The sequence below is a fragment of the Periophthalmus magnuspinnatus genome, chromosome 20 (assembly GCF_009829125.3).
Source record: "Periophthalmus magnuspinnatus isolate fPerMag1 chromosome 20, fPerMag1.2.pri, whole genome shotgun sequence".
Classification (NCBI taxonomy): Eukaryota; Metazoa; Chordata; class Actinopteri; order Gobiiformes; family Gobiidae; genus Periophthalmus; species Periophthalmus magnuspinnatus.
In genome coordinates this window covers 7,794,501-7,808,505 of record NC_047145.1, presented here as the reverse complement: position 1 = coordinate 7,808,505, position 14,005 = coordinate 7,794,501, and the positions used below count along the sequence as shown (strand labels likewise).

At 37.4% G+C, this 14,005-nt stretch overlaps 1 protein-coding gene across 7 annotated transcripts in view; it reads left to right on the top strand.

Moving 5' to 3' along the window:
- Positions 1-14,005, top strand: part of arhgap12b (Rho GTPase activating protein 12b) — a 72,065-nt gene that overhangs the window by 51,342 nt on the left and 6,718 nt on the right. The window contains exons 4-17 of one of the 7 annotated variants that reach the window (XM_055230035.1): positions 884-1,024; positions 1,101-1,181; positions 2,186-2,308; positions 4,521-4,598; positions 6,199-6,260; positions 7,177-7,258; positions 8,293-8,397; positions 10,071-10,172; positions 11,046-11,144; positions 11,228-11,330; positions 12,016-12,135; positions 12,649-12,747; positions 13,287-13,364; positions 13,457-13,591. In XM_055230035.1, the coding sequence (XP_055086010.1) occupies positions 884-1,024; positions 1,101-1,181; positions 2,186-2,308; positions 4,521-4,598; positions 6,199-6,260; positions 7,177-7,258; positions 8,293-8,397; positions 10,071-10,172; positions 11,046-11,144; positions 11,228-11,330; positions 12,016-12,135; positions 12,649-12,747; positions 13,287-13,364; positions 13,457-13,591 (1,408 nt within the window). Of the gene's footprint in view, positions 1-883; positions 1,025-1,100; positions 1,182-2,185; positions 2,309-4,520; positions 4,599-6,198; positions 6,261-7,176; positions 7,259-8,292; positions 8,398-10,067; positions 10,173-11,045; positions 11,145-11,227; positions 11,331-12,015; positions 12,136-12,648; positions 12,748-13,286; positions 13,365-13,456; positions 13,592-14,005 lie in introns of all 7 variants that reach the window. The other 6 variants (XM_055230034.1, XM_055230037.1, XM_055230036.1 and 3 more) reach the window with 6 other exon arrangements.

Genomic DNA, 14,005 nt, shown 5'->3' with positions numbered 1-14,005 from the left:
TCACACTACCACACTTCAGTAGATGGATGCATATAGATAACATCGAGTGGTGATATGTGAGAATACAACAGGGGTGGGTCGGCCAATCTAATTACAGATGGTAGCTTTAAATGACTTGAAATCGTAATAGTGGCAACTCTACTGTTAGTAGTCTTTTTTTATTGGTACAATCAATATGCCGCTTTCAAATTGCAACAGGACAAATTAATTTATTTTATTAACTGGGTGTAGTCTTGCTTTAGACCCACCAACGCCAGTTTAAGCTTTACATTTTTTAAACTTTGATCACAGTTTAGTCCATGGTTTGGTCTTAGATCTAATCAAGTCCAAGTTTTACTCTGTTTTGTATTTAGTTCAAGCTTAGTTATTCTGGCTTGTTGGTACTTTGTTTAAATAGTCGGAGAACCCGTGGAGCAGAGGGTTTGAGGTTAATGGGTTGTTTCCTTACAGTTCTCATTCAAAGTGTGGCGTTTGGTTCTGCCCCTCACAAGAAGAGATTCCGCCTATCTCTGTACTCTGACAACATTTGTACTGCAGGATAGATTCATTTATTTTAGCGACTCGGATGGTCTGCTTTTTAACATTATCAAACATTTTCTCTGCTCCATTAACAGTAATATAGGAGGATGTCACCTGAAAACTGGTTGTTATTAAGGATTGAGTTTATGTGGTCTATTTTTGACTGGAGGGAAAACAGAAAAGAAAGTATATGTTCAACTGGCAACAGGTCTTTAAGGGTCCTTATTCTGCTTATCCTTATTATAATTCCAGCCCTGGAGCTTTGGAAAGTCTAATAATGCAGGGTTATGAATGAAACAAAACACAACTCTAGGTATGTTTTTCGGGCGGTGACAGCATCCTAACATAACTTGTGCCTCCACAGCCGCTATCCTCTGAAGAGAACTGTAACAGCACACACTCTAGTCAGTCAGACAGTCAGTACGGGTCACCCCCTAGAGGCTGGTCTGAGGAGCTGGACGAGCACGGCCACACTACCTACGTGTCGGAGTACACCCAGGAGAAGGTCAGGACATAAACACATAACCTTATATAAGAGCTGCAGGTCCACTTATACAATTTTCACTGATTCTGTGTCACAGTGGATTAAACATGTGGACGAGCAGGGGCGGCCATATTACTACAGTGCAGACGGCTCCAGGTCAGAGTGGGAGCTGCCCAAGGTAAGTAATGATAATACATTTACTGGGGGTAAAATAGTAACTCTAATCATTACTAATTATTACACTTTTTTGTATTCTAAACACTCACTGTACAAAAGCTATATATTTCTAAAGGTCAATCCAAAGTGCACATTTTCATATTTAGATAGTGTTACTTGGGGAAAAAAATATGTTATTTGCTAAACTAATATAAAAGTAACTAGGTTTGTCAACATGATAGAAAATCAGATATTATTACACAAGTATAAGGCCACATGGAAATATAAAAAAAGTACTACGATGTAATGTTGACACTCTGTTGTCCAAATAGTGTTTTTAATTATCATTGTGGGTTCAGAATCAGTATTGAGTATTAAGTCTATTCCTACAGAATATCAAAATCGAGTTTGAAATGTTACAACTCCAGTCCTAATTTACGGTGTTAGCGGTTTGTAAACAGAATAAGACCCTATGTATATTTGATTTTCTCCAGTAGACATAACAATTATTTCATTATTTTTATACTATTTCATTGGAGATTTATTGTAAAGACGAATGGAACCAGAACTGACCCTTGGGGTACTCCAAAATCATCATTACATAATAAATATTTGGCCCGACCTAAAACTTGTCATATGTGTCATTTAACCTACATTTGTCCCGTGTTGGTGAATGGATCCTGTGCCACACCTTTGGCATGTGGCTCTAAAGTTAACATCCACAACATGCTAACATGTTGTGGATTACGTAATTAATCAGATAAAGCTCTAGTAGCCATCTATTTTTGTCTCTTTACTCCCTAATCTGAGGCTTTGGGGAGGATATCATTAGGTCACACGTCATAAGGTCAGACACAGGTCCCAGTGTCTCTGTGGCATTGGCCTTTTGAAGCACCATTATAGGAAGTATTGGAGGTGAGAAGTACCTCCCAGGTCCATGCAGCTGTGGATTGCCAAGGGAGAGGTATAGGAGATCGCTTCTAAATATTATCGTAACTGTGTTTATTTATGTGTTTTTATTTTCAGTATAACATCTCGCCTCAGTCGGGGGAGCTGCCCAAAAGCCGTAGTCTGGAGAGGAAGCAGCAGGAGCCCATAGTTCTGACCAAGTGGAGACACAGCACCTACGTACTGGACCTCAATGACAAGGTATGACCGCAGCTAGTCCAGCCAGTGTGGACAGAAAAATATAATTACATTTGTTGCATATTTATTAGATTTACATTTACAAATTGACCTTGGGATGCTAAAAGCTCTAATGCTAAAATAGTAGTTTGTAGAGACAATAGGAGTTTGACCATGTTTAAGAGCTAGTTTTTAAGCTTGTTAGGATTTTGGTCAGTGATTCGTAAATTGTGGTTACTGCTATTGGAAGTCACTGTGTTGGCTTCATTGTCCTTTATCCTGTGGGTGTAGTTGTCTTTGTCTGTTTGTTTTTTTTTACTTTGACAACAACAAGTTAGTCCATGGTTTGGTGTCTAGTTTAGGTTTTATGCTGATTTTGTATTTAGTTCAAGCTTAGTTATTCTGACTTGTTGATATATGGTTTAAAGAGTTTCAGAACCCGTGGAGTGGAGGGATTGAGGTTAACCGGTTGCTTCCTTACAGTTCTCATTCAAAGTGTGGCGTTTTGGTTCTGCCCCTCACAAGAAGAGATTCCGCCTGTCTCTGTACTCTGACAAAGTTTGTACTGCCAGTGCCACCTGTGGGCCTCTCGTCCTATAGAACATGATCTGAGTTGATTTGTTGTAGGTAGATCACAAATCAAAACCATTTTAGAGCAACAATATGAATCAGTGTGGAACTAACAATGGCTAGGGCAACATGTTCTATTGATTTGTAGAAAGTCCTGGGCAGTCTTAAGTGATCTGCCACATTAGGTTTTCAATCGCCAAATATGACAATGTCCTTGTCCCATGATGCTGCCAAACGTATTACAAAATTATACATGTTAAAAGTGCAGTGAGTTAAGCTGTCTTATTATTATTTTTTTTATTTATTCATTTATTTGTCAATTTATTTATCCATTTATTTATTTACAATTTTTGAAGTTCTTATTGCTATTTTTACTTTTTACCACTGCATGTTTTCAGCAGTCTATTTACGTTTTTGTTCATGGTAAAATCAGAAGCAGGGAGCGTATTTATTTTTTTTTTTTTTACTTGTTCTGTTCAGGACTGCCCAGTGCAAAACAGTGTTATATGACTTTTTAAATTGGCTAACAGAGTGAAAAAAGTTCAAATGTCCAATCAATGAGTTAACTATTTCTAGAGCAGCTTTTGTTTTTAATCTGTGATTTGTAAAAAAAATTTAGCTTTTTCAAAAGTAACTTAATTTTGTTTAAGAAAAGTGTCATTAGGGCTGTCAAAATGATTGAAAAACTGATACTAATCGATACTAAAACTAGTAACAAAACTACGTTCTTATTTGAGCAAGTATTGATATTAAAAAAGTCATATCCACAGGACAGAAATTAACCTTTCCTGAATTTTTTGAATGAGCTGGATAAGATTAAGTATAAAACCACATAGACTAATATAAACCAATGGATCACTGTGGAACCTACCTGGACAACTGAGGGATTACACAGATATAAGGCCATATGGGTATATAAAAGAAAGTACAATTATTTAATGTTCAAAGTCACATTCTATTGTCTAAAGAATTGTATGTATTGTATTGTGGTATCGGAGTCTACTCCTGAGCATCGAAATAGAGTGTGAAAACACTAGTATTAACAGAATATCACATACCTCCTTTAGATTTCACCCCTTATTTTGACCTTATAACTTAATCACTTTCTCCTAATGACTATTTGTTTAACTCTTAACTATTTGTTTGTTTGACCACACTAATACCCTGGCTGTATATGCATGTTACACAGTTCTTACCTTAAAGGACCTATATTATGCACATTTTTGATTCATGTTATGATATTGTTTCCTCATCACATACAGACATGGAGTTGTGTTTTGTTTCATTCTCAAACTGAAAACACTCTATTCCATTGGCAATCTCAACTGAACAAAAGGAAAGAAGTAAGAGTAAATCATTTCAATCGTGGCAAAAAAAAACACAAAAAAAAAACTAAAACTGTTAACTTCAAAACAAAAGATGGAGCATTTTGACCTTTGCAGTTGTAAACAGACTAATGGGCTAATAAAGTGTTACTCAAACATGCGCGAATGAAACAAAACACAACTCCAGGTACGTTTATATGAGGACATAACAACATTATAACATGACTATGCTCACAAGAGTCAATTTTGCATATTTTAGGACCTTTAATAATTTCATATTAAGTTAGCTAGCTCGACTTGCAGTTAGCCTAGCATGCTGACTGTGTGGTTGTTGTTGACAGGAGAATGCTCCAGCCGGGCCCAAGCAGAGCTCCCCAGACTCTGACTCGTGCCCCTCGTCTCCCAAACACCCCTCCACTGTTAGTATCACCTCCACCCACCATCCGCACGCAAGCACCACACTGCAATACACAAACTGCATGGGGCTGTGCATGCTAACTGCTAACTGCTAACACCTGCTATCACCCTTTCTACTGTTTGCTAAGGGGTAACGGGACAGATGAACTAAATACAAACTCTTAAATGGATGGGTTTTGCCACTCAATTAACCTATATCTTAGATGAAATACCTGTAGCTTTATGTAAGTTATACGCTAGTGCTAAAATGTTTTGATGCAAATAAAAAACATTGCACTAGTTTGTGGCAGCCCTGTAATTGGCTTTGAGTATGAGTAGGCTACAGCTTAATTATGCTATTTCTGATGGGGGTTGCCAGATTTTCAGAGATAAACAAGGGAGCAAGACTCTGAAAACAGCCCAAAACAAACGGCCTCCGCAAAAAATAGGAACTAACTAAGTAAAGTATCATGTCTCACCACAGAAGGGACGCTAATTAGATAGCTATTTTTAACCACATAGCCTATTTAAAATAATTAACGTCATTAACAGCCTGTATTTCAATCTTAGGTCTATTAGTATGAAAAAGAACTGCCAAATTATGTGTCAGTCATCTAAATTATGAGGTGAAAGTGCCGCCCAAGAGTAAGCCCAAAATAAAAACACAACCCACAACTTCCAAAATTGGAGAAAATTGTGGCACCCCCATAGTGACATTATTATGTTGTCCCACCATAGTCTCTCCCAGAATCAACACTGTATTCTATTGCATCATGTGTGAGTTAGGGTTGGCAAAAGAAGCAAAATTCAGATATTAAACAATACTGAAACTAATATCAAAACTAGATACCCGTTTGAGCAAGTACAGCAAAAAAATACTTAAACAGGACATAAGTTGAGCTTTTCTGAACAGTTTTATTGTCATTTTGAGCCTTATCAGAGTGAAGATAAGATGGTAACAAAGAAAGTACTGTTATTTTGTGTTTGAAAATGACATGTTATTAACAAAAAAAAGAAACATTTTTGTATCTTCATTGCTGTATCTGAACCGGTATTTCATAGAGTCAACTCCATGGTATCAAGTTTGAAATTTTAGTACCTTGACAAAACTAATGTGAGGTTAAAAAAGGATTATATTAGGCTCTTTTTTACAACATAACAAACTATAGCATTAAGAAATTGTAACATGCCTTTTTAGGTATAAAATGTATAGGATAGAATGTAGCTTCTAAATATGACATACAGTAAGGCTATGTTTTAAAACTAGCCTAACTAAAATAAAAATAGCAAATGTTTTTATTAGCCTAATAAATCTGATATAAAATTGTAAGACTAAACAGAAGCTTTACCAATCCAGGCAGTTGAAAATCTACAAAAATTAAAATCTGAATGGGATTTTAACACTGGTGATGGTGATGACACAAACACCTGTTACACAAGACTACTCCCAGCATCCTTCACATTTCTTGTATATAGCGTAAGGGTGCCCTCTGCTGGTGGCTTTTGGGAACTACAAAAATATTTCAAACTCAAACTACTGCACAGTACCTTGAATATAACATTATAGGTCTGTTTTCAGTATCGGTGTATCCTCTTCTAACCTGGTTCCATCCTCCTCCTCAGCCCTCAGAAAAGTGTGGAGTCCTCAACGTCACTAAGATCACGGAGAATGGAAAGAAAGTCAGGTAAGAAGAAGGCAGATTGTGCACAAAATGGTTCATAGGAATTAAATGAACTGTGTGTAGCGACTCTTACAGTTTTACAAAAAGTACTGCACACATCACAACTAAACCTGTGTTGTCAGTGTCTTAATCTGTAGATAAAGGACACATACACGTTTTTGTCATTCTCAGTATATGGACAACATGTACTATAGCAGCAAATGCACTGATTAATAAATGGCTGCACGTGCCAGGGTTTAGGTAGTGATGATTCAGATCAGAGAGTCTTTTTAGGTTTTATGTAATTAAGAATAAATCGGCATTACATTTGTTATCAATAAAAGCTATATTTGATTTGAACATGTCTCAAACACAGGGGTCACGTTTATGTAATTTAAAACCACAATTTTACATGTAAGTCCTTTAATACTTGATGTCTTAATGTCTCAATGCTTGTTTGACCTAATATAATATAATATATAATATTACAATATAAATTTAGAAATAATATATTTAAAAGTATTTATTTTTAAATGCTTAGCTTCAATGCATAAAAACATTCTATGACATATGTATGTATATAATAAATTATAGCTTTTAAGCATGTTATATGTCATTGCTGTGATTTCCAACCATTTTCATCACCACTGGCACATACCCACTTACATTCTCTAATTTTATTTTCTTACACCAGTGCTGCAAATGAAAAATAAATACACTACTCACTAGCGGGATGTGCAGCTATCCATCAGAGGTTCATGTTTACAATTTGACATAAAAAACCCAACCATAAGAATCATATAAATAAACCATAGACAATATATATATTAAAATATGTAAACAAACTATAATTTTATATTTAGCACATGTATTATCTTTGAGCTCATGGAGCCCTTCACTGTAGCTGTCTGCTGTTTAAGCTGTTTTCTTGTTTGTGCAGGAAGAACTGGGCATCGTCCTGGACTGTGCTGCAGGGCTCCTCTCTGCTCTTTGCCAAGGGGCAGGGCGGCACCACCAGCTGGGTACGTACCACACCACATCCCCTTATAGGATCTGAACAGGTCTTCTCACTCTTTTTCCCTCGTGGTCCTTTGTTGACATATTGCAAAGTGATACTAAACTGTGCTCTGATTCCTGGGACTTCTTCAAATATACTTAATGCAGTTGTTAGATTTTCAGATTTAGTATCAGTTTTAAGAAGCCGTTACTCCAAATCAAGCCTATGAGAAAATGAAGAATAATCTTGACCTATATCAGAACAAGTATAAGACACATAGACTACTAAATGTGCCCACGGACCACTATCGAACTCACCTGGATAACTGAGGGATTACACCGATATAAGGTCACATGGTAATATAAAAGACAGTATTACGACTAAATGTTATTGTGGTATCTAAATCGGTATTGAGTATCAAAATCAGGTTTGAATATTTTGTATCATGACACTACACACTACTTCCACAATACTGGCATCCAAGTTTACTAAATATAATAAAGACCTTGATTTATAGTTTGCAATTATCCTTTGTATGAGCTGAAATCTAAGCTTTGTAGTTGAGTGTGCACCTTTTTGTTTTTGAGATGTTTTTTGTTTTTTTTAATGTCCCACACTATGGTATTTATCTTTGACATATTACAGGTATTTTTGTTGCTGAAAATACCTTGAAAAACATGCTTTTTTTTTTTTTTTTTTTAAGCAGTGTTCCCCATCCACAGATCTGACTTGTAACTTTACCTGGCAGCATCACTTGCTTGTCTCTATGGTAATACTCTGTACTGTGGAACTTTACAGGCAAAACAATAACACAATAACATCTCCATGGAGACAACCAAATGGGGGCCCTCTGCCAGAAAAGTTGCATAGTGCATCTTTAGGATCAGATTTCTTAGTTCCAGCCTACATATTAATTTAATCTTTTCATTTTCAATGTGTGAACCCCATCTCTTCTTTCTTTTTTTTTACTCTCTCTTTTTTTTTACTCTCTCTCTCTTTTCGCTCTTGCTCCTCTGATCCTTTCTGTCCGTCTCTCTTCCCCCCTCCTCCCCCTCTCAGTCGTATTATCGCAGCAGCTCTCTCCCTGAGCTCCTCCTCTCCCTCCTCACCTCCTGGAAGTTGTCAGCCAAACCCCGGCCCGCTGTGTCCTATGTGGCCTCCGCTGTACGTGCTCTATCTGTGCAGGGACTCCCTAAAACCTTGGCATTTCATCTTGGGGCGGAGCTTAAGGTTCTATTGCAACGATGCCCTAGGGTTAGCTTTAGGAACAGATAAGTTTAGAGTTTTTGGTTAGGTCTGCTGACGGGGTCTTGGCAAAACTGAGCTGTATTTTTTTAGACAAAAGAAAATTATTAATAAAAGGTAATACCTGAAATTAACCCACTCTCCAGGGAAAATATAGTAGGCAGCAGTTGTTTAGTTATGACTGACATGGAACACTGGATGAAATGTCGAGAATTTTGGGAGTCCCATCTGTGCACGAGCCTGACCATTGAACTTTAACCCTGTGTGTCAGTGTGAACTTTAATCCTCTTTTTTACTTGAGTTTTCAGACTATATTCAAACTTACCAGGTTGTTTGCCAATGTGTGCACTGTGTCACCATGGTAACTGCTGAATGTAACTGCAGAACGTAACCCCCCAGTGTGACGTCACCTCAGCACCTCAATAACCTCATAACTACTATTCAGCGAGTGTCTTTTAACTATGTGCACATGTATGGACCAGCTTACACTATTACATGCTTAAATGGTGCGTCTCAACTCTTGACATCATCAGGCGGTGATTCAAAAATGTTCGTCAATGGTTTTAAAGTCTGTTTTCCTTCACAAGGCCCATTCTGATCATTAGAGCATAAATTACCTACACTCTGAAGTTAGCAAACCTCAACGTTAGCTGCTACCACTTTTGGCTTTCCAGTGTAACCTTTTGGTAATGAAGATTTATCATCAAAATTAAAGGGCCTGTACCTGATTTTAATTTATTACATCATAGATTGTTTGGTAAAAGCTGTTAAATAAGAAATTAAATTCATTTTACATAGCGTTTTTTTCAGGTGGATCACTGGATGGATGCATAACACTATCTCAGACACTAGATTCTTTATCCCAGTGTGTTTTAAGTACTCAAGAATGAAAACAAAGTTAAAATAAGCAGAGATTGGAAATGTATAGAAACAACTGCATAACACTATCCCAGACTGTAGTTCTTGTGTCATGGCGGCATAAAGGACTAAGTGGGCGGAGCTAAACATTAAAACTAAAATATGTTCCTCACTCGTGGTTTGAAATCAGGTACAGATCCTTTAAAAGAAATTTAAAACAATAAACAATGCATGATATAGGGCTTTACAGATGAATGGGTCTTAAAACAATATTGATAACTCCTGTCTAACCCAGTTGTGTCTAACATGTGTACTAACTGAGAGTAAGACATTGTGCATTTTTCGCTACAGAAGTAACGCAGACCTCAATATTCAATAAGTGAACTGTTTGAAATGGGCTGAGTACATATCACCTCCTACATATGTCATTTTATTACATATATAAACGGTAAGATTATCAAAAGTATTGAAAATCTTATACTAATTAATACTAAAACTATTGGGAAAGAACATACTAATTTAAGAAGGTATCAGTTCCAAGTATCAAGTCTATTTCTTTGTATCGAAATCGAGTTAGAAATTTTACTGTTATGGCAACTCTAATAAACAGCCCACTTGTTTTAATGACAAAGGAGGACTGCTGCTTCCGTTCCAAAAGTGCACATAAAGCTTGTATGTAGAGTCCCACCTATCTTGTCTCTACGGTTGTGTGATCTGTCTCTTTGTTCCAGAAGTTCGGGGGAAACCAGTCCAAGCCAGAGTTCACAGTGGACCTGAGAGGAGGCTCTGTGGAGTGGGCCTCCAAAGACAAGTCCAGCAAGAAGCACGTCATCGAGGTAACAGCACAACACCACATGGCAGGCTAACATTATAGGCCACAAGTACTGTTCAGAGCTTGTACCGCTTGCACCTCCACACTAAACTAGCACAAATGCACAGTTTGAATTTTCCCCATAAACAATTGAAACCATGAAGTGCTCCTCCCTGTTTTTAAAGTCCATACATCATACAAATGACCCGTTAACATGTGTTATCATGAGCTTAACACTGTGCTGTGTGCTGTGCTGTTGTTTTCCAGTGTAGAAGTGTAAAAATCTTTGTGTAAACTAAAACATGTCTGTAAATGTGACGGCTGAGAATCAAATTTTGCACACACGCACACCCACACATACACAAACTGCTTTAAAACAAATCACATAAGTGCAGAAATCTTACTATTGGTGGTTTTCAAATTATAGAATGTGATGTTTTTTGTTAATAACATTGTACTTTGCCATAAAACATCCAAAAAGTAAATTCACAAATGTTTAACACAATAATTTCGATTCGTGACTAGACCCATTAACTTGTATTACAACAAAAATCAGTCATTCAATCATTCAATCATTAACAATGTTCATTTTACCTCCCCATCTGTATTAAATATTATTGGTCTATAAAATGTTATGATTTAATCTGAAACCCAGTAATAGACTCGTATATGACAGATTACATTGAAAGTTACACATTTTTGTTTTCATTAATAGACTATATACTTGATTTATTAATTTAGCTTTTTTACAAATCACCAGTTACGATGTCTTCCATTTTATTACTCCTATTTTGTATCATCCACCTCTAATAAAGGTCCCTAAAACTATTCCTGAAACAGAATAAATCATTATGTTTCTTTGTTAATCAAATGTCTTTATGTCCTCCTCCTGCTGCAGCTGAAGACGCGTCAGGGTACAGAGCTGCTGATCCAGTCTGAGATCGACAGTGTGATCAACGACTGGTACAGAGCCCTGAGCGACACCATCAGCACACACGTGAGTCCACCTCCTGTCAGTACTGCTAAAGTGTGTAGTGTCCTGTGTGTCTTTAATCAGACGTGTGTGTTTGTGTGTGTTAGGCATGGGAGTCGGACGAGGCCATCGAGGAAGACATGCCTGAGTCTCCAGGAGCAGAGAAACAAGACAAGGAGAAGGAGCACCGAGACTCCAAGAAGAACAGAGGTGCTTTTATAATTAATCACATTACAGAGAGCCTTCCATTATCTTCAGATGAAATATCACATTAAAGGGCACTCACTGTTATTATATCTATATCTCAGAGGATTTAGCACAGCAGGTTTCATATCTGTCTCACTATTTAAAAGATATTTTGTGCCTCTTGAGTTATTTTCACCGCTAATGTGATAGCAAAAGTGCACGACATGTAAACAAACAGCGCTGTGTGATGATGTCACCGCCCATGCCTTGGTTCAGTTGTGCAGGTGTGAATGTGGGCCATAGAACGCTTCACAATCGAGCTTGAGCACGGCATGGTTCAAAAGGACTAGTGTGAGTGCATCCATAAATCATCACCAGACTCACTCTGCTTTTCTACCATCAAAACACATTCATTACTACCGTGCTTACATTAGTGAATTACTCAAGAGCCTGTTTAAAGCACAAAATAATGCATGATATGTGCCCTTGTGTCCAGTATGTCATTACTGGGAAAAACTCAAATACATACAAGATTATTTTTAAAGATTTTTATTCACTCCTGTGGAACTGCTAAAGTTAATTTGGTTTGTGGTCACAAAATCTCCAAAACTACATCACAAAGTTACACATCACTACTTCAATCAGAGATGCCAATTAGCCATGATTGTAAATAAAACATGAAACCTGAAAGAGTGTGTTTGTCCCACAGTGATGAAGAGTTCGGTGAGCATGGACGTCTCAGACCAGAAAAAGACCAGGATGAAGCTCAAGAAGTTCCTCATACGACGGCCCACCTACCAGGCCGTCCGAGACAAGGGCTATATCAAAGGTAAACTGTACCGAGCCAACATCTGACCTCACTGATACTACTAATGTTAGGCTCACACACAATAGTTTACATGTAGGACTAATCCATGCTTTTTACATAGGATCAACAGTAGTAATGGTGGTTTTCATTTACTAGAATGTGATGATGTCATACTCTCAAAATGGGGCCAAAAGCCAGATTTTTCTATGAATTACATTGTACTTTTCCATGAAATATCCAAAAGGTAAATACACAAATGCTGAAGTGTTTTTTGTTTTTTGTTTTTTTTAATATTATTGACTATACCATATAGCAACAAAAAATCTAATTTTAACTGCCTCATCTGTATTAAATATTATTAGCCTATAATAATGTGATGCCATCTAAAACCCAGCTATTAGTAGAAAGTAGTAGAAATATAATAGTACTCTTGGTAGTAGTGATTTTACTGATAATAGTAGGAGTTGTAGATGTATTGTTCTGAAGTACCGGTACATAGTCCTAAAGATGCTCTCCTGTGTTGTTGTGTTGCAGACACGGTGTTTGGCTGTAATCTGAGCGCTCTGTGTCAGAGGGAGAACTCCACTGTGCCCAAGTTTGTGCGAATGTGCATCGACCATGTGGAGGACACAGGTAAGACTGGTTCTATTGAATATTGATTGATTGATCATTTTATTTTCCATTAAAAGTAATATTTGAAATGCATAGTGTGTAAAACGTGTACTCCAGGTGAGGGGAGAGGTGAGGCCGGACCTGGAGGTATGAGAAACGGTGTGATTGGTTTAACGGGTATCAACACTTCAAACTCCGCCCTTTTAGCCTGGTGTTTGTAATCAGAAACACCTGGCTTTAATCAGGGCAGTATTTTGTGATGTCACATAGTTCTTGAAATTGCAGAGTCCAATGAAGGCAGCACGCACTCAGTTTTGACAGAAAAATGTGCAAATATTCCTAGTTTGCACTAAAATGGCCAAAATTACTAGGAGCAGTAAACAATGCCATTCAAACAGCATGTGCACAGTTAAGTAGCAAAAAAGTGGATTGTTGTGTTTAGTTCCACTTTAATACTGTAAATTGAAAAATCAGAATAAAAAAATCAGAATATAAAATCTATTCTCACATACCTCCTCTCTAGTCTTTCATATTGACCTCTGGTTCTGTTCCTCTCTCAGGGCTGGATGTGGATGGCCTGTACAGAGTTAGCGGGAACCTGGCAGTCATCCAGAAGCTGCGGTTTGCTGTCAATCACGGTAAGGGGCGGAATTTCCTGTTCACTACCTGTATGCTGCTCCCAGTCATGACCTTTGCCCTCTTATGCATGTGTGTATGTGTATATATGCAGATGAGAAGCTGGAGCTGGACGACAGTAAATGGGAGGACATCCATGTGACCACTGGAGCGCTCAAGATGTTCTTCAGAGAGCTGCCCGAGCCCCTCTTCACCTACGCATCATTCAACGACTTTGTCAACGCTATCAGTAAGGACAATAGTATATAGTTGATACTCATTTGTATTGTATTGATACTGACAAAATTTAAGTAGTTTTAGCATGTCTTGATCTATAGAGGGCACAATCTGGTGAAATTAAAGAGTAACCTCGTATTGTCTAAAATAATTGTGTTTTTATTGTTGTTGTGGTTTTATCCTTTGCAACACTTTTTTCACACAATCTCCTATTGGTCACCTTCTGTCATGAGTGATTGAAGAGTGAATTTAACCAATCACAGTAAAGTGAGGACTCAGAGAAGAGGAAGGTGTTTATTTGTTGTGTTTTGCTTTTTTCAGTATAAAGCTACCATGTCTCCAGTCTGATCCATTTGAGTCCACACAACTTTTAGTGTGGAGCAGAAAGCATGTTAATTCTATTGTTTTATTATCAAAGCATTTCAAT